This window comes from Eurosta solidaginis, chromosome 1 (genome assembly GCF_040869045.1).
Source record: "Eurosta solidaginis isolate ZX-2024a chromosome 1, ASM4086904v1, whole genome shotgun sequence".
Lineage (NCBI taxonomy): Eukaryota > Metazoa > Arthropoda > Insecta > Diptera > Tephritidae > Eurosta > Eurosta solidaginis.
The window spans coordinates 327,744,807-327,770,027 of NC_090319.1; the positions used below are offsets into that span (position 1 = coordinate 327,744,807).

General features: G+C 35.9%; 1 protein-coding gene across 2 annotated transcripts in view; it reads left to right on the top strand.

Annotated features, from left to right (window-relative positions):
* LOC137237842 (venom allergen 5) overlaps nucleotides 1–25,221 on the top strand; it is a 71,509-nt gene that overhangs the window by 26,469 nt on the left and 19,819 nt on the right. For both annotated transcript variants that reach the window (XM_067762086.1, XM_067762087.1), the window contains exon 2: nucleotides 24,828–25,028. In XM_067762086.1, the coding sequence (XP_067618187.1) occupies nucleotides 24,828–25,028 (201 nt within the window). The remainder of the gene's footprint in view (nucleotides 1–24,827; nucleotides 25,029–25,221) is intronic.

Sequence of the window (25,221 nt, forward strand, 5' to 3'; positions counted from 1 at the left end):
GCGTAAAAAGGATAAGGAAAAAAATTTTGCCTTCACATTTCTCGGCCCCCATCAATGCAAACAGATAAGTATAATTTAACCCAACAAACATTAAAATAAATATTCAACTTATGAAATTTGATAAAAACTGCCACTGTTATTTTTCTGTTCCCTCCCATACATATGTTTGATAAAACATAAATGCATACATATTTATGTGAGCTATGGCTCCAAAAAAATGGACTAAAAATTTACCTAAAACCATTTAATATAAGCAGAGAATGAATTTAGCGCAAATTCGACACTAAAAAGCGTCAATGAACACACGTGACTGATCGAAGCGGGAGTGAGTAAAGCGACAGTTGACATCTAAACGAAATCATAGTCAAAACGGCAACGGCAGTAATAGCAGATATACAGCAGACAAATAGGCAGAGACCCACACGACCAGTCAGCTGGCAAAACTTACTCCCATCCGATTGCGCCCCGACAATCAATTAATCTGTGCCGAAATGATGAATAATAATTACGAATGCGAAGGAGTTCTCATTGTTGGGGAGCCACTTCTGTTTTATCACCTCACATATGTAGGAGAAATCAAACATAAGATAAGAGGACTAACAATTTGATCGCCCCCAATGGCTTTCCCCGCTATCAGTGCAGATGCTTGCGACCCAACGGTGACCCCACATCACTGCTAAGCGAGGCTGCTTTGTTGAACGGCTCTCTGCATAGCATTTGATCGTTATTTGACTCTTAGAGTATATCGACCCAAAGGTAGCATTTTTAGCTAGATTTATAGGCAGATTACGTACAGAATACTGGTACATATGTTCAAATATTTTGTTTTCTATTCGGAATATAGTTGACAAATATCTCCAGATCCAGTAGGACCTCCTCCAGCGAGGAAACTTATTTTTTATAAGCACACGAGTCGTTGCTTTCTAACCATTTTACATGAAGACCTAACCATCGAACCACCATGTCGTAGAACAAAATTGGTCTTATGATTGCGGTGTACAGGCTTTATGTAATTTTAAGTTCCACACTAAAAAAAATCTAAAAAGGAGAAAATAGCTATTAAAATAACGAAAAGTTCCGGCGGTCATATGCATCTGGATCCTTAACGTGATATCGGTGCATTTTTCGGATCCCGCAAGGACTTATATTTCAGCGGATAGGATTTTCGCTCCACGGATTTTAGTGGTTGCTTGGTGCACAAAGTCACTCCTTGGGCGTTCTTTACGATTATTAGGAAACCTATGCAAGCTTACAAATATTTAGCCAGTTTTTTGTGTAGAAGGCCTAAACAACGCATTTTGCATATTAAAGAATGTGAAAGTGGTTCACCTCAGGTGTCTATATTCTCTCACTCTCTTGGATATTTACAGCAATTGTGAAGCCTATTCTCTACTATGCAGTACCTGTTTGGTAAACAGCCAAACAAAAAAGATCCCAACTCGAAAAATTAGAAGCGGAGACTGTCTATCAATTCTTAGCATACCGGGAGCCCATATCATAATTAAATAGACATGACTGTAGGCATTTGATGGGTATTCCGACTGCACACTGCCTAATGGCATCGCATGCTTTTAAATAGGGCCTCGTCAGTGATGGCAGATGTAGGAAGTGCAGGTTGGAGGGAGAAACTATCGAGCACGTTTTGTGCTCGTACCTTGCGTTCGGCAGGCTAAAGTTTCGGAGTGGCACAGCTATCAGATCGGAAAGTAGCATAGCTGTGTTTTAGTTTGCTGGGCTGTGTTGGTGTCCGTATAAAGCTCGTATAGATTTTCATTAAATCTTCTTCAAGTCCTTTTCGTGCTGTCGAAGGCGGCTTAAAAATCGAGGAAGGGGTGATTTGGATCAATTCGTCCTTGTTGGCTTTTATTTTAATCGGGCAATCACTATTCTTACTTCGTCATAATCAGATATGGGATAATTTTTACATCATCATCTTTTTGCGTTTCATCGCTCTCTCCATCTAGGAGCACAGAGGAGTGTTGCCTACATAATATAAGCACCATCTGGACAACGGTTAGCAGGTCGCTGTTTTCGTTTTTACAAGAGCCGGGCTTAAAACCTTCTGCCTTTCGCCGTATTTTTTGGTAAAATTTGCAGGCATATACTTAGTGACTTGCACCTCAAGCTCCTAGCTTTCCTTTTCAACTCGCGGTAGCGTTCATGAGCTTTTCTGTTGTTGTTGTTGTTGTTGTTCTTGTAGCAGTGCTTCGCCCCATCCAATAGGTGCGACCGATCACAAATTGTCATCAATATCCTCTAACGGGAGTCCAAGGAAACTTGCAGTTTCAACAGGGGTGGGCCATAATGAGAGGGGGTTAAAGGCGTTGGTTCCACATTACAATGGTTCCACATACAGATGGTTGGTGTCATGTGGGAACACATTGCAAGCGGGGCATACATTTTGTATGTCGGGTTTGATTCTGGATAGGAAAGAGTTTAGCCTGTTACAGTATCCAGATCGAAGTTGAGCTAGAATAACTCGCGTTTCCCTGGGGAGTATGGGGTTACACTGAAATGACAGTCCTTGGTCGGGAAAAATCCCGAGTACATAGAACCCACAGCCTTGGGAAGCGCCATGAACTCTTCTTGTTGTGTACGCTTTTAAATTAGCCCTGCAGTCAACGCCACTGCTCTCGGTTGCAACATGGCTTTCTTCATCGTACCAGTTGTTTTTTTTTTCGTTGTCGCCGGTGACTAATTCTTTACTCGGCGGCGGTACGAAGTGCTTTAGAGGTATGCTCCTACTGCTCCTGTACTTCGTCGGGTTGACTCGTGCTCTAATAGAGTAGATGTGAGAGTCGAGTTGCGAAATCATTGGCAGTATTTTGTGATTGCAGACTTTCCACGTCTAGATCGTGCTAATAATGCAATTAAATAGCCGTCTTAAATTATAAACCAGAGCAATATATTTTCGTTATAAGTAAAAATTCAAAATTACTTTAGATATAACGAGAAATCTCTTAGTAGTTCTTATCCAGACACCATTCACCCAGCTATGTGAAACTAGTGGGCTTAACCCACAACTAAATAAATGAAGCAAAGATTTATCAAGAGAATATTCAATAAAATAAATTGCATATAAAATTAAAATAAAAAGTGCCGCTAAGCGGATACAAAATCAAGGTTGTCGAGCTTATTGTTATGTGAAATCGCTAAAAAAACGCCGGATGCATGCCACGAATTTGCAGACGTCGTTAAGCGAAAACAAAAGAAAAATGCATTTCTTAAACTAATTTTTTCTTTGTATTTAATTTAAAATTTTTTAGGATTTTTTAAGCACAGTTAAGTTGAACGCATCCGTCATTTGCCACGTTTCTGACGTAGTTACCACTTGTTAACATATTGTCGGCACTTTTTACATGCATGAACAATTGCGCTGTTTCATTTTGATCGCTATCGCAACTTAAACGTGCAAAGAGTAAGTGGTCGTGCGACCAACAACAATGCATTTATAATACTAGGGCTGACTACATTCACGACGGCGGTGTACACACGGCGTTACTTTCGGCGCGACAGAGCAGCACGACAATCAATCACGAACGCCTTTGTAGCCAGATTAAACCTAAGTCTTTTTCTGGGAAGCGACAGTGAGTGGCGTCCTTTTTATTATACTCAGCTGAGCAGAGCTCACAGAGTATATTAACTTTGTTCGCATAACGGTAATTCGTAACGGTATAAACTAATCGAGATAGATATAGACTTCTATATATCAAAATGATCTGGGTGAAAAAATAAATTCATTTAGCCATGTCGGTCCGTCTGTCCGTCCGTCTGTAAACACGATAGCTTGAGTAAATTTTGAGGTATCTTGATGAAATTTGGTCTCAGATCGCTATTTAAAATGAACGAAATCGGACTACAACCACGCCCACTTTTTCGATTTCGAAAATTTCGAAAAACCGAAAAAGTGCGATAATTCATTACCAAAGACGGATAAAGCGATGAAACTTGGTAGGTGCATTGACCTTATGATGCAAAATAGAAAATTAGAAAAATTTTGGACAATGGGCGTGGCACCGCCCACTTTTAAAAAAAGGTAATTTAAAAGTTTTGCAAGCTGTAATTTGGCAATCGTTGAAGATATAATGATGCAATTTGGTAGGCACGTTTCTCCCATTACTGTATGTGTGCTAAATAAAAATTAGCGAAATCGGATGGCGAACACGCCCACTTTAAAAAAAATTTTTTAAGTCAAATTTTAACAAAAAATTGAATATCTTTACAGTATAAAAGTAAATTATGTCAACATTCGACTCCAGTAATGATATGGTGCAACAAAATACAAAGATAAAAGAAAATTTCAAAATGGGCGTAACTCCGCCCTTTTTCATTTAATTCGTCTAGGATACTTTTAATGCCATAAGTCGAACAAAAATTTACCAATCGTTGTGAAATTTGGTAGGGACATAGATTCTATGGCGAAATAGGTTGAAGCCACGCCCAGTTTTTATACACAGTCGACCGTCTGTCCTTCCGCTCGGCCGTTAACACGATAACTTGCGCAAAAACCGATATATATTAACTAAACCTAGTTCACATACTTATCTCAAGTCACTTTATCTTGGTATAAAATATGGCCGAAATCCGACTATGACCACGCCCACTTTTCCGATATTGAAAGTTACGAAAAATGAAAAAAATTTCATAATTCTGTACCAATTATGAAAAGAGATGAAACATGGTAATTGGATTTGTTTATTGACGCAAAATATATCTTTAGAAAAAACTTTGTAAAATGGGCGTGACACCTACCATATTAAGTAGAAGAAAATGAAAAAGTTCTGCAGGGCGAAAGCAAAAGCCCTTGGAATCTTGGCAGGAATACTGTTCGTGGTATGACATAAATAAATAAATTAGCGGTACCCGACAGAAGATGTTCTGGGTCACCCTGGTCCACATTGTGGTCGATATCTCGAAAACGCCTTCACATATACAACTAAGGGCTACTCGCTTTTAAAAAACTTCATTAATACTTTTAATTTGATACCCATATCGTACAAATACATTCTATAGTCACCCCTGGTCCACCTTTAGAACTATGGTCGACTCCCTTTTAAAATACTCTTTAATACCTTCCATTTGATACCATGTCATACAAACACATTCCAGGGTTACCCTAGGTTCATTTTCCTAAATGGTGATTTTCCCTTATTTTGTCTCCAAAGCTCTCAGCTGAGTATGTAATGTTCGGTTACACCCGAACTCAGCCTTCCTTACTTGTTTCGTCAATAAAAACTAAAATAGAAGTAAATAACAGATAATAAAAGCTAAAATCATTCTTTTGGGCGTTTTTTAAACATAATTAATATTTTTTTCTAAATTTTTCGCTGTTTGCTGTAATTTATATTGGTGGCTGCCGCTTTCAAAGTAATCAAGAAGCCAATGCTTGGCTACGGTTGTCGTCAAGCTTTGCTTTATTGTGGTTGTGGGCTGTAGATGCCGTGTTGAATGTGATCAGCCCTACTGGCTGACTTAGCGATAAGATATCAGCAGACGCGTAAAGTTTATGTCTTAAGTCTTTTGTTTTTTACTCATTTTTGGCTATGGGTGTGAGTGTAGTAACGTTGGAGTTGATGTTGGCATAGCGGTAATTGCAGGAGCATCAGTAACTAAAAGTACCGTCCCATAAGCAGTTTTTCATATACATAGATATGTTTAACACAGTCTTTTGTATTATGAGGAGATTGCACGTATGAACGGCATGAACGTTGAGAACGGCAGACATGAAAAAGTAGCCATCTTCTAACTTTTGTTGAAGGAAAGCATAAGAAGAAGAATTAGACATTTGATTTGGCTAAGGTTGCTTTCACACTTTGCAAGTGCAATTATTTCTTCCACTTCTTGGTACTTTGTAAAATTTTTTCGCAACTAAAAACTGCAATTTAACAAATGAATAGAACACGAAATATGTAAGCAAGTATTTTTCTTGTATAGTGAGAATGTTTATAAGAGTGCTTCGCGACATTTTGTATGTGAATGGGCAAGGCAAAATAAACTTCAATTACCAAGTCTGAAGTTCCTTCATATTCACAAACGCAACGTCTTGCGTGATTGCGGCGATTTTACTGGAATGCATAAGCTTGCGTTGAACGCATCTATATGAAAAACTTAATTGTGGCTTGGCCTTAAAGCAGTGTGTGATGATACTTAGGGGCATAAGTAAAGTGATCATTTATAAAATTGATTGACTTGGGGCTTGTTGAGGCATGAAAAAGGAAAGATTTAACCAATAATGTGCAACCAACCAGAAGCTGGATGCATTCAAACTGAAGCTGTTGAAATTTTATGAGTTGTCTGACGAAATGTATTATAGCAGACAACTGGCAGCTATAAAAGGGTTATTTAGTTTTGCCATATATTTAAAAGAGTTAAGTGGCAGGCGGCCACCGTGGTGTGAGGTTAGCGTGCTCCGCCTACCACACCGTATGCCCTGGATTCATACCCCGGGCAAAGCAACACCAAAATTTTATAAATAAGGTTTTTCAATTAGAAGAAAATTTTTCTAAGCGGGGTCGCCCCTCGGCAGTGTTTGGCAAGCGCTCCGAGTGTATTTCTGCCATGAAAAGCTTTCAGTGAAAACTCATCTGCCTTGCAGATGCCGTTCGGAATGGGCATAAAACATGCAGGTCCCGTCCGGCCAATTTGTGGGGAAAGTCAAGAGGAGCACGACGCAAATTGGAAGAGAAGAAGAAAATCTCTTCGGAGGTTATCGCGCCTTACATTTATTTTTATTTTTTTTAAGTGACAGTTTTATGTGCATTTATGACGCATAACTTTTGTTATTTGGGATCTTTCCGTAAATTTTATGTTTTAGTTTGTGGGTGACGAGGTCGCCGATGCAGATTTGAATTAAATAAAATTTTCAAAATGTAAGTTATGATATGAACGAAATACCAGCTGAATTAATTAAAACAGCACAGCATTAGAGTATTTCTAGCATAACGTAAGATAACATTAATAAAATATAATAACCTAACTAATATAAAGCAGTATAGCAAAGCAAATAAAAACATAACTTTACACTCCACAACTAACATACTTAACATAATCACGTTGCTTAAAATTAAGTAGCGTGGAAACACAGAATAAAGTGTATATGTATATGTGTACGTACGAACAAGTACAGCGAACACAACATGTCAGGGCATTTCGTAAAACATAATGTAATAGCATAGCATAACATGACATAACATAACACAACATGACATAACATAACACAAGATACCATAACATAACATAAATGAAAATAGATGTAAGGCGCGATAACCTCCGAAAAGATTTTAAGCCGAGGGGGGACAGAACCTACTTGTTCTATACCGACTCCGAACGGAATCTGCATGGCAGATGAGTTTTCACTGAGAGCTCTTAATGGCACAAGTTTTCTTCTAATTGAAAAAATGTGTTTCTAAAATTTTGATATTGATCTGCCCGTGGCGTGATCCCAGGATCTTCGGAGGACGCTACCATCACACGACGGCAGCCACCAACATAACATAATATCATATAGCATAAAATAAGGCAATATAGAACAAGTAAGAACATTACTGCCCTCGGCTGTTCTGAAGACCTCAAAGCCTGTATGATCGGAGCTGTACAATAATAACTAATTTAAAAAATTCACATCTTTAGGGAATTTGCATAATCCTCATATCTGAACAATCGGTTATAAGTGCAATATATTGCATATATGTACATATGTAAGACTGATCTTAAAGATTTTTTTAAACGAGAACCCTAAGCGGGCTAGGGGGCTTAGAATATACACGCGGTAGGTATGCTTTTTGTAAGAGGCGACTAAAATATCAAACTTATTCAAGGGGTTGTGTAGCGCAACCCTCTCAATGCATTGCCAGTGCAATATCTCACGTACCAGTGGCGAATCGTGTTTTATTAACAGACGAGGCTCTGTCGACACCAAATTCCTGATGGATATTGGGATGGGAGGGCGGTACGGCCTAGAAAGTTTCATGTGGTCATACCAAATCGTTTTCAAAATGGTCAGGCTAGTATCTTTATGGTGCTTGTAAACGGAACGTACCGTATCTGCATCCGGCAAAGGACCATCAATATCGATAACACCCCCAAGGCCTTCGGGAAGTGTCATTATCGCTACAACAACAACAACAATAACAAATAACAAGAACTCTTTTATCTGAACAATCGATTGTATGGGGCATATACTATACATATTTGTGGAACTCAGTTAAAAAGTTTTAATTAAAAAAAATTTTGTTATGCAAATTATACACAAATTTTAGTAAAGCGTTTGACAAAGTATGCCACTCGCTACTTATTCATAAACTGGATATTCTGGGCTTTCAGCCAGGTCTCACGCAATGGATATTGTCTTATCTTCTAGATAGAACTAAATGAGTAATCTTTTAAAAATGCTTTGTCCGATGTCATTGATGTAAGTTCTGGAGTTCCTCAGGGCAGTCATCTTGGCCCAATTCTGCTCTTGCGATTTATAAACGATATTTCTAAAACAATAAAATTTTCTAAAATTTTGATGTACGCTGATGATGTAAAAATTGTTTTACCCTATAAGTCAAGCGAAGAAAGGTCTCTTTTACAATCGGATCTGGACGCATTGCATAATTGGTGCACCATCAACTATATGCCACTTCCCAGCCAGCTTCCTACACTATCAATAATTATAATCTTGAACAGGTATACAGCTTTATAGACCTTGGTGTTAATATGGACAGTAAACTTAACTTCAACCTTCATATTACTGCAACTGTTAATAAGGCTAGAGGTGTTCTGGCGTTTGTAAAGCGATGGTCTAAAGAATTTAGCGACCAGTACGATACTAAAGCTCCTTACACAACATTAGTCAGGCCGATATTATAATATGGTGCAATAATTTGGAACCCCAACTACCAGGTTCATATTGATCGGATAGAATCAGTCCAAAAACAATTCTTACTTTTCTCCTTAAGAGATTTCCATTAGGATTCTACATATAGTCTGCCACCTTATACGAATCGCCTGAAACTTATTAATCTTCCCACTCTTGCTAGTCGTAGGGAAATGCTTGGAATTATATTTATGAATAAATTACTAAACGGTTCGGTCTCTGGTTCATTTATGTTGAGCGAAACATTATAGAACAAATTTTGAATTAAATGAGCCCTTCCGCTGTTTGTATCAGAATTACAACTCCCACTATAGCAGATTTGATGTTTCGGACTAGCTTTTTTACATTAAACAATTTGTTCTTTCCTCTCTTAATAGTAACTATCTGTATTCACTAACATATTGAATTCAATTTGTACTTAATTCTATCTATTATATATATTAATTACTAATTATATATTAATTACTAATAATTAATTAATTACTAATACATATATGTATATTAATTACTAATACATCATTTTTTTTACTTAGCTGATGAGGTTTCCTCTGTAGCTGAGCAGTTTTAGATTTCGACGGTTAACAAACCACTGCCTTACAACGACTCGGCATGAACAGGATTAGCCTGGTTTCATTCGGCCACATTAGGTCCGTGCGCTGTACCACAACGTCCATTAAAAAAATGTATTTCTACATATTTTTGTTCAAGTTCCTCCATATTTACAAACGCAACATCTTGGTTGATTGTGGCGATGTTATTGGAATGCATAAGCTTGTGTTAAACGCATCTATATGAAAAATGTAATTGTGTCACCGCCTTTACAAGTATGATATGTATATGTGGAACCCAGTGGAGCCTGCGTGGAATAAGCGTTTGACACTGAAAGAAGTGTCAAAATTACAGGGGTTGCTGTCGTGTAAAGCGACGCAGGGAAACAAAAAAAAGGAGCGTAATATCAGATATGGGTTGCTGTGATGGTAAATTTTTTTGAAAGAATTTAGTATGAAAATGAAGTGCACATATATGGGTCCTACAGAAAATTATACAAAAGTCTTGAATTGGGGTATCTCAGAACGCGTAGTTATTCCAGCATTAAGAATACAAACACGGGTGCTAAGGTTTTCTACCCACTCAAATGTTCTTCGCGAAAAACAGTTTGAAACCGAGGTCGACTGCAATAACCCGTCCAAAAATGTGGAAAGAGAAATGAAAAGACGCGTTTTGTCCTTTTATCAATAGTCCAAAGAGAAAAAGTATTCGAATTGTTGGAAGCGAGGCCAAAACGCGTATATTAATACCTCCCCCGACGGTTTTGGTCGTGTTTTAGCAATTGTCCCCGATAAAAAGTATCACAATTTGTTATTTAAAATTATCCAAAACATATGGATTTTAAAGAGAGATGTAGTTAAGTGCTCGTTTGAAAGTAAATAAGGATATATCTTTGTAATATAACAATGAAAATTTTACGCAGTTTTCGTTAGCAGCTACTACACTTTTTTGGACCTAAGAAGTACAACAGTGCCAAATAGCATCCACAAAAAAAAAGGGAACAAGAACAAGCATATTATCAGGTGAGCGTGGCTGTGTATGTGCGTGCTGCTACATATCCTACTTGTAGACTTTAGCAATGGTTTTTTGCAACCAAGTAATTTAAGCTGAATTTCCGGCACATCTTAACAGCTCAGATTTACAAAATAAAATGTGGTGAGATGCAAAAAGCTCATCGCTTGTTCTTGCTATTTTCCTTGTAGGCTGTGGGAACTGAGGACAAAACGAAATAAAGCATATTTTCTTTCTGATTTGACATTTTGGAGCTCGTCAAATTTATTCTTAATGCGCCTAGCTAACACCTTGCCAGAGACAATTTTAATATAGAGACATTGCAGGGACGAAAAATAGTGTGAAGCAAGGTTCACAAAACCTCGAGTAGGTCATATTCACCACTTACCACAGCATAATTTGTTAAACTACCACTGTCTGTATTTATTATTTAACAATTATTTGTGCACTTTTAATTCAGCTATATGTTCAGAATTTACATATTTACACTCTAAAACTACAATCAGTGTATTTTGTGTGCTTAGATTATGTTAAAAATTGTGTTAAAGTTTTTGGTGTGGTGGAAGTGACCTACTTAACATCTTTATCTTCAAAAATGTTTGCACCTTGCATATATTTGCCTTGTTCACAACATCAGTACAATTTTGTATAACATTTTAAGCCGGACGTACACAATACTTTTGTAGAAAATGGCTTTTGTATTCTTCCGTCTTTCAAAGTGAGTTACCATGATTATGATCACCCAAAGATATCCAAATGACTTATCTTTGTTTGCCTGCGAAATCTTAAAATAATTTTTTTTTCTCCTCTGACGCTAACTCGTCGTACAGTGCAAAGCAGTCTATGCACCTGGATGATTGCTTCGCATTTTTCCCACTTACTTAAGAAAGCTACGATATTTAAAGCGATGTCGTCTCTTCCTGCAGAAAAAATTTCTCAAAATTAGCTTGGGCGGATGCTATGTCGATTTGAAGTTACAAGCGTGCATCTTACACGTGCAACATTCATATAAATCGTGTAAAATATGTAAAATTAAGGTTCATATCTTTCATAAAGCAAAACAGCCAATATACTGGAACGATTGTCATAATTCAAGTCTTGACATACAGCTGCCCTAGATAATTAAAGGCTGTTTTTTGAAGGGCACATAATTGTATAGACGGGGCTGCCCCAAGGTGACCCCTGGTACAACGGGCTAAAACACTCTCATAACTAGTGGCTAACATACAGAGCTACAGGGTAATGTTCTCCCTAAAAAATGGTTTAACAATTTCCTCCTAAAGCGCAGCGCTTTCATTATACAATGAATAAAAAAATGAAAAATGTTGACTTGTAGGCAATTTATCAAGAAATTACGGTGTCGGTTTATAAGGACCTCCTTTGAGCAAGCAATTGACAAACGTGTATGTTTTGTAAAAATGTTCTGAGCAAACGTACGGGCTGTATCCCTTGCTTTGCATACTTCGATCCACGTTTCTTCCACCAAAAAAATTTTCGGGAGGTCGAAAAACTTTTTAAAAACCTTCTTTTCTAGGCTGATATTTCGTATTAAAATATTTCCAAGGCATGGGGTTCATTGTTTTTTCTGTTTTGTTTAAAATAACTATGAAAGTAAATTAGTCGTATTCGCTAATATGAAATCCATCAAAATTAGAAAAATTCGTAACATTTTTCAATCTAGTAGCTTGTTTTTGGTGAAATTGTCATTGAACTACCTGACTTTTTTTGTATCATGGCCTTAACCAAATTTGTTGGAGGTAAACAAAAAAAATCGGTTCATATGTATATTTTTTGGGAAAACTGAAACAGTCCTGTTGTTAATCCGATTTTGAAAACCGCAAAACACCACTGCGATACTCGCAGTCAAGAAACATCAGCAAAGCATAATTGCGTAAACACGGATAAAGAATGTGGCAGACGAAACTGCTAATTACGATCGTTAAGGGTGCCATAACAACAGCTCGTATTTCAAGATTGGACACTTTCGAAAGCATGAGTCTGCCGGTTGATGCCAAAATGACTTTGGGCAACACACTACCGATGCACAGTGGGTTATTTTTTATTTACATGCACAAAAATAAAATATTTTGGCAAAAAAGAGAGCCAGCCACTTAAATCAATAGAAAGATATTTACTGCATAATTTCGAAGAACGTATCAGAATCAAAAATCTCAAAAAACGCAAGCAATATTTTTACTTCGCCTTTTTTTAGCTCCTGAGATTTCGAAGCTTTTATAATATATTTTGAATAAAATACAATATCACCGGGCAATGTAATGTAGGAATGATAGGCTGGCATAAGTAATCGATTCGTTTTCCTTCTTATTCGCCTATGCCACGTATTCACTGCTCGTTCAGCATTGTCCTCCCAACCAAAATGTTTTCGTTTTCTGTATATGTCGCTATAAAGTATTCTTACATTGACTAGCGATGATTATTCACAACGTTTTTGCTTGTCACATCCATGCTTCATACCTTTATCTTAGTGATGCGTAGTTATGTGTATTTTAGAACCCGGTTCACTTTAGTCTAGCTTCAAGCGAACCGAGTTTCACTTTCTTAGGTGCCGTATGTGGCCTAAAACTTTGAATGTGCACTAATTTACTGAGATATGCCTGACGGATGTATAGAAATGCTTCTCATCACCCTGAGGAAAAACTTTTTGCTATCTATCATTTTAAGTCGCAGAGGATTTACAACCACTCGCTATCGGACTACCTATTAGAGAAGTATAACCAGTAGTCTAACGGAATCAAATATGTACTGAACAGCAGGCCATCATGAGGACTTGTTATTGAGGCTAAGGTTGAGAAGGCTTCACCGTTCACCATCCACCTTTCAGGGCACTGCTAAAAGGAACTTCTTTCGAATGCTGCGAAATATTTCAGGTTCGGTATATTCAGTTTCATGCTGATATCTTGTCCTGAATGCGTATTTGCGAAACGGTTTCTTTGGCCATCTTCAGCCTCTCTTTGATCTTACCACACCGAAGGTCCTCTGTTCAAGGCCCCATCATCAAAAATTTAGAAAACATTTTTTTCAATAAAAGAAGTTACTCTAAGCGGGGTCGCCCCTCGGCAATGGGTGTTTTTTCTTTAAAATCAATCTCACTTGCAGGTGGCGTTCGGTGTTTGCATACAACATGTAGGTCTTGTTCCACCAATTTGTACAAAAACCAAAAAGGAACGCAACGCTAGTTGGAAGAACAGCTCGGCCTAAATCTCTTTGGAGGTATACCGCTCCAAGTATGTATATTAGGGCGGGTCAAATTGTATGGGGAAAAATGGGGGAAAAAACTTCAGGTGCACATCCAGTTTCTGAATCTATGGATCATACTGAGTAATATTGTCCTTGGGACCATAGGTCTGAAATGAATTTCGAGCCTCCCTAATTTGGTTAGAAAATTTTATATCCCAATCCGAATCCGAATTTAACATTTATTTTCATGTATTTTATTTGTGAGGGCCGCTGTTCGGATTGGGATATAAAATTCTCTAACAAAATTAGGGAGGCTCGAAATTCATTTCACACCTATTGTCCCATGGACAATATTACTCAGTATGACCCATAGATTCAGAAACTGGATGTGCCTTTTCAACCATAAATTTGACCCACCCTAATGTATATATTTATTTTAGTTGTTTTTTAGGTGCTTTGCAGGTCACTGTCCAATAGTAGTCCATTCAGTGCAACTCATTATGCTGCAGAATCCCTTCGGCTAAAACGCCATCGAAGATGATTAAGCTTAATCATCAAGGTACTTTATGCTTAGGTATCTTGCTTTTAGTAGAATAAAGTGAAAGCAGCTCGGCCATGGCTTCTTGGAATCTTCGAAAGACTTATCTAAGGACGAGTTTTGTATGGTTCTGAATAACATAGTTACAGCGCAGAAATTGAAGTGAACGCCATTGCAATTTTATTGCGGTTTCTTTTCGTTTTTTTGAAGCCGCGTATGTGCTCCCCTAAACCTGGAGTCTTACAGAATCCGGTTCTCCCGCACAATTCCCTTGATTTGCACATCACTACTGCAAACATAACAAGTAAGGACGGGACTGTTTTCGGCTGTGCCGAAGACTTCATACCTTTCATGAATGGGGCTGAACAATAATCTTATCCCGTTCGTAATCTCCAAATAATCGGATGTATAAGTTAAGAAATATATAGTGAACAGATGTATATACCTAAACGATTTTTAAGAAAAATATAAAATAAAAAATGGCAAAAAAACTCCCTTAACCTAACGATCGGTTGCATGGGATATATATTATATATAGCTCCGATCGAAATGATTTTTACAGGAAATCTTCTATGATATATTAGAATATATCACCGAGTTTCACGTTTATACTTTCTAAATTGCGGCAGGAATGACCAAAATCGTCTTATCTGAACGATCGGTTGTATGGGAGATATATGTTATAGTGGTCCGATACTACCGGATCCGACAAATGTCTAATATAATACAAAAATACATCCTTGTACCAAAATTCATTGAGGTATCTCAAAATTTGAGGGATTAGTTTGTGTTCAAACAGACAGACGGGCGGGCGGACAGACGGACATGGCTATATCAACTCAGTTCTTCGCCCTGATCAATTCGGCATACTTAATGGTGAGTCTATCTTCTATATTTCTCAACGTTACAAACATCGGACCAAAGTTAATATACCATTTCATGTTCATGAAAGGTATAAAAACATCTGCCTTATATGCATTAATATGACTTGTTCTACATTGAAGTTGGCATAAAGTTGTATGTCCAGACATAGCGGCTTCTACTTACGTGCATAAATATATATGACCATGGCATTCACAATCATTACACTGGTTAAAAGTAAGTTACTTAAAAAATATACATTAGCACTTATATACCTATATCGTTTTATGTACCAGTCGTTGATAATCAATTCGACACAGCTCTTATATTTTTGTTGAACAGCGGCAATTTAATTAACCCGACAAAGAGGATTAAGAGAAAATTGCTATAAAGGGTACGAAGAACATAACAATGAAGTGTATGAGGACTTCCTTCACTTGTTGGTGCTTGACCGTACGTCATGCACAAATCACTTGTGAGCTCCCTCAGAATTGATATTGTTTCGAAATTCAACACATTTTTGATAATTCTGTGCAGCCGACATTATCTACCTAGCAAAGCAGGGTACTATAGCAGCATTCTATGGTCCAGAGCCCTTCCTTCTGGCGATAGGAAGAAATTGGGTCGGACAAATTTAGAGATCTAATCTAAGACAAAATTTAAGAAAAACCTTTAGTACTCTTTGAAATCTGTCAATTGCAAACTATATGGAAACCTAGAGAGGTATACTAACTGGAGATAATTTAATTAATATAGTTATTTAACGAGAACGAGTTGTCGAAGATATGACCCCAAGGTCCTTGATCTCAAATAGAAATTGAAGGGGATCACCTGAGATACTGTATTTCGTTGATGAGGCATTGCGAATTTTCGCTAAAGTAATATGAAAGCACTTTTTAAGATTGAGCAGTAGATGCGAGTCACGGCACCAGAGTGCTAATCTATTTATGTTTTTGTAGACGCTGTGCACCTTCGAAGGACTTAATTGTTGAGAAGACTTTTAGGTCTTCAGAATAGAACAGGAATTCTGACGAGGTGAAACAATTGCCAATATCAATTGTAAACAAAATGAAAAGAAGATGACCTACAATACTCCCTTGGAGTATGGTAGAGGTGGCTGTAAAACGCTTAGAGGACACACCCTTCATAGATACCATAAAGCAACTATTCATGAGGTCGAAACATAACCAATCGAGGAAGGTGAAGTGAATTCTAAACGAAGCTTATTTTCATAACAACAAACTATGAGATACCTTGTCGAATACCTTAGAGAAATCCGTGTAAACACAATCCACTAGATGACTTGATGAGAACGCATCAAGGAAATTATGTTAATTATGTTGGTTCAAGATCTCATTGTTTTTTGGACATGCAGCTTCTTTTGAAGATTTAGAAGATGCTGATTCTTAGCTTTTTTATATGCTATAAGAGCCAATATTATCAGACTCTCTTTAGGTTCGCACAGACTCTGTCTATTTCAGTAATCTCCAAAGCATCGGAATTGTAATTGGAATATCGACTGCTGAGTGTAAAATCACCCTATTTCGGCTGCCGTTTCGGAAACGTCCTATCTCATATAGCGTTTCAATAGCGCCATTTTTCAAAATTTGTTTCATAAACGCTGAAGCTAATGTCATAATGTATTGAATTGAAACTCAGATAGGGCGTTTTCGAAACGGCACCTGAGGTAGGGTTATATTCCCCTCAGCAGTCGAGATCGTTAAAAAATAATTTACGCTTTGTATGGAGAAAAATTTCAAACACTCTTCAGCGAAAAAAAGAACAATGCAAATTTTGAAAGACCTATAATTGTACTTTATGAGACTAAAATTATTGGGCTGCTAAACTGCAAACTCAACGTAATACAGAGAATTCGAAAAAGTTTTCCGAATTTTCGAAATCGTTTTAGAGATGAATTTGCAATGTTTTAGTTAAAAAAAGCACACAACTTTTTGTTTTTTTTTTTAAATAAAGAAATTAAAAAACGAATAATTTAATTGATGAAGTTTGATAAAAATTGCCACTGCCCCGCCCATTTTGAAGTTTTCTTTTATTTTTGTATTTTGTTGCACCATATCATTACTGGAGTTGAATGTTGACATAATTTACTTATATACTGTAAAGATATTAAATTTTTTGTTAAAATTTGAATTAAAAAAAAAATTTTAAAGTGGGCGTGTTCGTCATCCGATTTTGCAAATTTTTATTTGGCATACATATAGTAATATTAGTAATGTTCATGCCAAATTTCATCATGATATCTTCAACGACTGCCAAATTACGGCTTGCAAAACTTTCAAATTACCTTCTTTCAAAAGTGGGCGGTGCCACGCCCATTGTCCAAAATTTTAATAATTTTCTATTTTGCGTTATAAGGTCAACACACCTACCAAGTTTCATCGCTTTAGCCGTCTTTGGTAATAAATTATCGCACTTTTTAGGTTTTTCGTGGTTGTAGTCCGATTTCGTTCATTTTAAATAGCGATCTCAGATGAGCGCTCCGGAACCTACATACCAAATTTCATCAAGATACCTCAAAATTTACTTAAGTTATCGTGTTTACGGACGGACGGTCGGACGGACATGGCTAAATGAATTTTTTTTTTCGCCCAGATCATTTTGGTATATAGAAGTCATATCTATCTCGATTAGTTTATGCCGTTACGGATTACCGTTATGCGAACAAAGTTAATATACTCTGTGAGCTCTGCTCAGCTGAGTATAAATATTTGTGGTAGCGCACTCGCTATGCCATCTTTTATTTAAAAAAAAAAATAATGACAGATATGTCGAATAGGGTGGAAGCGTAACTTTTGTTCCAATAAATCCCCGATACTATCCACAAAAGAGCTCAGGGATAATCCAGAATATAATTTTGCAAGAGTCCCAAAAATATCCAGAATTTGATATGTCGAATAGGGTGGAAGCGTAGCTTTGGTGCCAATAAAGCCACGATACGATCCCCAAAACAGTTCAGGGACAATCCAGAATATAATTTTATAAGATTCCCGAAAATATCCCGAATTTGATATGTCGAATAGGGTGGAAGCATAACTTTTGTTCCAATAAAGCCCCGAAACGATCCACAATACAGTGCAGTGGAAATCCAGAATATAATTTTGAAGGAATCCTCAAAATATCCCGAAATTTTAACATAAACAATTGTGAAATAAATCGGAGATAGACTCGAAATAATCAATAGATGGTACCGAATGACCTCAAAATTGTCCTAAATTATTCATAAAGCAACAAGAGTCCTGAAATTGGCCTGAAATAGCGCTTAAATTGTCTCGAACAGATATGGCTGTAACTAATCCAAAGAAAATTCTGAAAATATGTGGAGTTAGTTATGTAATTAATCCAAAAACTTCAGAATCTTCCAGAATTGCTTATACAAAAATCTATAGTATGGTCACACAGATTGGGCAATTTTTTAAGCACCATCAAAATAAAACAGTGAAATCGAATTAGAAATAATAATCAATTCTAGGCATATATAACAATAAGGCTTTCTTTAATATAGAAATTTAAAATCAAAAGAAAATTTTTGAAGTCAAATGAAACTTTTTTAAAGTGAAATAAAAATTTTTTCAAATCAAATGAAACTTTTTTCAAATCAAACAAAACTTTTTTCATCTTAAATAAAATTATTTTTTGGATTACGAGATCCACAAGTTTTGAATCTTCCTTTTTCAACCAGAAATAGTGGTTTTAAAAATGTACTGTGATAGCGTCATATATGTATAATGTATTAGGGTGGACCAAATAAAAAAGATTTTTTTCCTATGGTGCAAATATATATATGTGACACCGCCTATGAAAAGGTGGCTTATGACTCAAAAAAGAAAAAAAAGAAGAACACAAACGTCCTGAAGAAATGCATTGTTTATCGTTAACAGCTGTTTCTCGCAATTTCTTTTTTGAGTCATAAGCCACCTTTTCATAGGCCGGGTCACATATGAAATGAAAACTGTTAAAATATAACAGTGGCTGTTGATATTATAGATATTTCTCTTTTAACGGAAAACTCAGTTAGATTGATTGAGAATCTGTAATTTTTACAGAATATTGTTAACTTGACAATAACAATTTTTCTTCTGTTGAAATGACTAAACAAGTTTTATCCTCTTGACAAACAACTGCGTTGAATTAAACATAATGCTATGAATTTTACCGAATAACTGTTATTTCAATAACAACAAACCCGATTTGTTGATTTTACTAGCTTAATTTTTTCGTTGCAGTCATACATATAGTTTAAGGTTTAACATCAACCTCAAACAACGTTTAAATGGGTCATCTAACACTTAATATACATATACCCGCAAGTTTCATTGTAAACAGATGTAATCCAAAATAAACTTTTTTTGGGAAAACGCAAACAAAGTTTTATTTTTAATAGATTTCCATTATAAAAATTAACTTCAAAGGCAGGCTTTTCTGCTATTTTGGCCTTTTGAGTATTCTATAAATGTCATCATATTCTCGTCAGTTGGTTATCTTCGCTTGCCATAAAATCTGAAAAAAATAAAATTTTTGGTTAAATCAGTTTACAATAAAATGTGCGACATATCGTAGCGGAGAGGTAAACAGCATGAACCAATAAACAGATCCCACATTAAAAAATGAGAGAGCAAAAAATCATAGTTAGCTGTGAAATAAATTTTCTCGGCGTGACGTCACGCTTTTGACAACTTGTTTCATTGCTGACGCAGTGTTCAGACTTTATTCCAATCGGAGTATTTTGCTCCGCTCTTACCTCCTACTACATTTTTTATCTCAAAGGTTTATTTGGGTTGAGTTGAAATCTAAATAGTATTACTACTTAATATATTTTGGCTGAAGTTTTCATTGTATACGTATGAAAAGCTGATTGTTTGCTTCATTGTTCGTATCTTGAGACATGTTTGTTCACATTTTACTCACTGTTTTGTACTTTTTTCGTACGGAATTAGAATAGAAGGAGTAAAATGTAATTAAAGTTGGGGCCGAGCGCGATCTGTAAATCCTGCAAAATTATACATACAGCACTTCTTGAAGTTTTATATAAAAATGAAATTCGTTGAGTCAGCAAGAGTCAGCTAACCCTGTTTTACGATAACATTCGCCAATTGCGAGCACCAAGGGAGGTCAAAGCTTCCTTCAACTGTCTCTCCCAACTCAGTGAAGGTATTCTCTTTCCTCTGCTTACAAATTGCCGAAGCATATTCGTTGATCCGCATAACATGAACTAGCTAGCGAAGCTTTTGATTTTTATTCGCTGCACTATTGTCATATCTGCAAAAATCTCATACAGCTCATCATTATACCTCCTTCAATATACTTCGTCTTATCCACATTTAATGCAAGACCCACTTTTTTTGCTCTTTTATGTTATACCAACTCTTCGGCTCCATGTTTGAACAGCCCGGCGGGTATCCCGTCATTACTTGGCACCTTGTGATTTTTTAGCATTGATATTGCCATCCTCACTTCGCCATAGTTGGGTGCCATAGAGTGTTTTTCATCATCGGCGATCGAAGTATCTCTTTACGTCAGTTACCAGGCCACCATTAGCGTTCCTACAGGAATCTGCTCCCGGTCTTGAAACCTTCTGTCATTAAAAGGGCATTAAAGTAAAACGAAAATAATAATAATAATAATTTTTTCGCGATAAATATCCGGGGAGATAGAGCCCACCTTTCTTCCAGATAGTGGTGTGCTAATGGGAGCATTAATTGGTCATCCTGCACGTTTTAAGCCGACTCCATGTGCATCTGATAAGGCAGATAACTTTTTTGCCAAGAGAAATTTCATGGCAAAAACACAGCCGAAGGATTTGCCAAGCCACCACATCAACTTGATGTTAGTTGTTAGCCCGCTTACAAAAAGGAAGAAAATATATACTCCGAAAATTTAATTTTTACTCCGGCGTAATCGTTTACTCAGGAGAACTGTAATAAATCGAAAAATTTCAAAAGCGCTACGTCATCAAACTTTTTTTTCAAATTCGATTACAAATACAACAACTCCGGAATGCGGGATCTTGGCTCATTTGTTCATGGGTAAACAGTACAAAAAAGTACACTTTAAGAAACGAGAACAACCAAATTCTCTACCTCGACAATAAACTGGGATACGAAATTTTCAAATGAACACGTAAAATATCTGAGTTATGATCTTTTGCCAAAAAGAAGACAGAGTGAAATTAAACCATGACATGCATTTCATTTGGGAGCAAATTGCAGTTGCGACTGTTTACCTCTTAACATCATTAGCATTATATATTTTTTTGTAGATCGTTTAACTTCCTATAAAAATTTGTTTTGTTCGTCATAAGGATACTATTATACAAACTACATGTACATTTCTAATAGAAAAATAAAAAAGTCCTATTTTTAATACGTATTGAAAACAGTACAATTGCTTTATTTATGGTTGTGAGGGTTGTTTCTTATAACTCCAAAGAGCGGAAATAAACCCTAAATAGTTTGAGAAAACATACATTTTATCATAACACTTGTGTATTGATAGGACTTTCCGTGCCTCAAACTCTTTCAAGCCGTTTATTTTCAACTTAAGTAAAAGTTGCGAAGCATTTACGAAAACGGAATTTCAACTCTATTCCTTTCAACTTCTGTGTGTTTTGCTTTTGGGAATCTGTAAACACGTAATTGTAAATCTAGTGAAATTTCATGTTTGAGATGCCTTTCTCAGATCTGAAAACAAAACACAATTGTTTATTGGGTTCTCCAAACACACATACAGATTTTTGTTTTATTTTTCTCCCATATAAAATCAAATTTTGTTCATTCATTGTATGGAAGAACATGTGCAGCACCCTCAACAAAAAAAGTTCTCACACTTAAACAGTAGTCGCTAGCGGTTTGAAACTTGCACGTCAGGAATTAAAATTGAACGAGCTACAAAACTCGATAAAGTTATACAAATCCCAAATAACAATTTGGAAATGTTGAGCTTATGTTCTTAGGAAAATAGGAAGCAAAATACCAATTTCACACATAAAACTTAATCGAATTACAATTTTCGTAAATGAATTAATTCAGTTTTCCTGTTCACACAGCGCCACTTGCTTCATTGAGCGAACATCTGTCAGCAGCCCCAAAAAATATTACGCTTTTCTCCTTCTTAACTATCAATGTTCGAGTTTTTTCAGTGCTAGTTTAAAACTCCAGTTAATGTTGACTACTAAACTTGTACTAAAAAACGGGGCTTACGGCAATCAAAGTAAAAGCATGCGCAAGTACTCATAGATGTTGCACCTAATCAAATATGTGCCAATTGTTGAAAAAGCCATATTAGCCTTTGCTGCAAATGCAGTGAAAATAAAATTTCTAATTTTTTTTTGTGTTTTTCTATTTTTCTTAAATTATTGAAAAAAAAAAAAAATTATTTTTGACTGTTATTTGTTACATTAAAATATAAAAATAAATAAAATCCAACCCATTAAGCAAAACGTACTAGATATTTGACCCCATTAGGCATTCAATAAAGCAATAATGAGATACTTAGTAGCTTGTATTTTGTAAGGCAGATTAGTGTCAATACGGTCTTTAATGAAGAAGGTTATGGTAGGTTGAACTGGCTGGTCCACAAGGACTTCACATAGACTGAATGATTCCGTAGTGTTTATTTAGTGACCACACTAAAAAACCCTATCAAAACCCAGGACCTATGTTATAAAATATTACTAGTAGCTTTCTAGGGGACCTATGCTACTTGCTGTTTCTAGATCTGACAGCTGTATTACTCCTTATACGTAGCTGGAGTCTTAGCCTGTAAAGCGCAGGGCTCAAGCACGAAGCGTGCTCGATCGTTTCCTCTTCCAACCCGCACTTCTATCACATCACCACATCTGCTATCACTGGCCAAGCCTAATTTAAAAGCATGTGACGCCAGAAAGCAGTGTCCAGTCAGAATACCCTATATGAGTCTACAGTCCTCTCTTTTTAATGTAGAAAACTTCGCTAATTTTTTCATTAACTCGCTGTGTGAAGTTGGTATTACACTCTATCTGAAAATTTGCAAAACATCAAACATAAAAGCTGTAGTGAATATTGTCAAAACATTAAATTGTGCTAATAAGGTGACGATCACTGTATATGTACATATGTATGTTTGTGTTGCTAGCTACATACATATATGTGATTTACGTGAAAGTGAATTCAAATGTTTTGCTATCGAATATCAAGTCTCATAAATTGTGCACACGTGATTATTTAAAAATGAATTTAAGAAAAGGTTTGAAATTAAATGAGACCAATCGGAAATTGAAAAAAATTTGAATGCATAACGCACAAACAAATTATTGTCTTTTTGCTGCTTTTTGGTTTCCTTTTTATTTTATATTTACATAAACCAATTTTAATAAATCCGTTTTCGATCAGCAGGTGAATTAAATAAAGCAAAAGAAAAATCGCTGTCATTCGATTATACAGATGAAATTAAATAATTAAAATAATTTAATAGCTGTTGACCGCAGTTGTTAATCACATAATCGTACATAAATACATACATACATATATACAGTGGCGTATCCAGGATTTTGCCAAGTGGGGAGGGGGGGGGGGGGGGGGGATGAGCAATAACTTATTTTAAGTTAAATAGAAATTCAGACACACAGTAACTAGGGTTACCATCTGTGTGTACTTCTTTATAAATAAGCAATACTTGCCATCATATATGTACATACATACATGCATATACTTATGCAAAGTCGTTTACTTCAAGGGAAATACTTGCATTATTTCAATTAAATTGAAAAGCTTTATTTAAAACTTTAATTCCGTTTGTTATAAAACGAAATTTAGTCTTCGCTCGTTAACACTCAATCTCTCAATAGTTTCTTTCGGTGTTATTGGTACATCGCGATGAATCGCCAACATTGTCATAACATTCAGCCCAGCAGTGCACTTTTGATTTAAAATATTTGAAAATTGTTGAAGTGATTATATCCTTGGTTCCATGGGAGACTATTTCAGTTCAAATTACGTCAAAGACTATCTCAGTTCGTTTTGTTTTTTAAAAACTAACACCTCTCGCTTGTTTGCTAATTTTGTATTATTTAGTTTAATTTTACTTATTTTTGTATTATTTTGTTTTGTTTATTTTTGTGTTAATTACTTAGGTTTTTATTTAATTATTTTTTTAAATTTATTTTATAAATGAAAATAAATAAAATAAGATAAACTAACCAAAAATAAAAAAAGTAAAATAATACAAAAATAAGTAAAATTAAACAAAAAAAATACAAAATTAGCAAACAACCGAAAGGTGTCAGTTTTTTGTTAATCAAAACGAACTGAAATAATCTTCGATGCAAATAAGCGAATTGAGCTAGTCTTCGACGCAAATAACGAACTGAGATAGTCTTCGTTGGGACCGACGATATGGAATTTCATAAGTACTGTATACTCCATGACAAAATTAAACATTAATATTACCTTCCCACGTACGTACTTATATGGAGATTTTGATTTTCTCTTGTATTTTTTTTGCTAAATTAGAAGGAAATTTGGTAATTTTAATATAAATTACGAAGTAAAATAACAAGTTGAGCGACGAAGGGGGGAGAGGATCTATCCCGCAATCCTCCCTGGATACGCCACTGCATACATATATACATACATACATGTGAAGCTATCAACGACATACACATCCGCATACACATATTTTATGCAAATTAATGACATTAAATGATATCGAATTGTTTGTTGATTAATGTTTTCAGCATTTTCAGTCAAATAAATAAATATTAAAATTTTTATAAGTTTATTATGTTTTTTCTTTGCTTTTTTTGTTTGTTTGCAGTTTCTGGTCTCTCACCCGGCGAACGCGATATCATTTTATACGAGCACAACAAACTGCGACAATTGGTGGCGCAGGGTCGTTATCCAGGTCAACCGGGTGCTGAGAATATGCGTGAAATCGTTTGGGATGATGAATTAGCGGCGCGTGCGCAACAATGGGCTGATAACTGTGAATTTCGTCATGATCCCTATCGATCGATAAGTAAGTTATTAAGCGTGCGGTTTACTCAGTATCACTAATATCATAATATACTCGCATTAACCGCAATCTGTTTGTAAATATTTATAATTTTTATTTTTTTTTTTTTTGTGTAACTAATAGTGATATATGGAAAATTTATTCAAAAATAACAAGCGCACCATCTGGCATTTAAGTTTCCGATAGTTTTACAAAA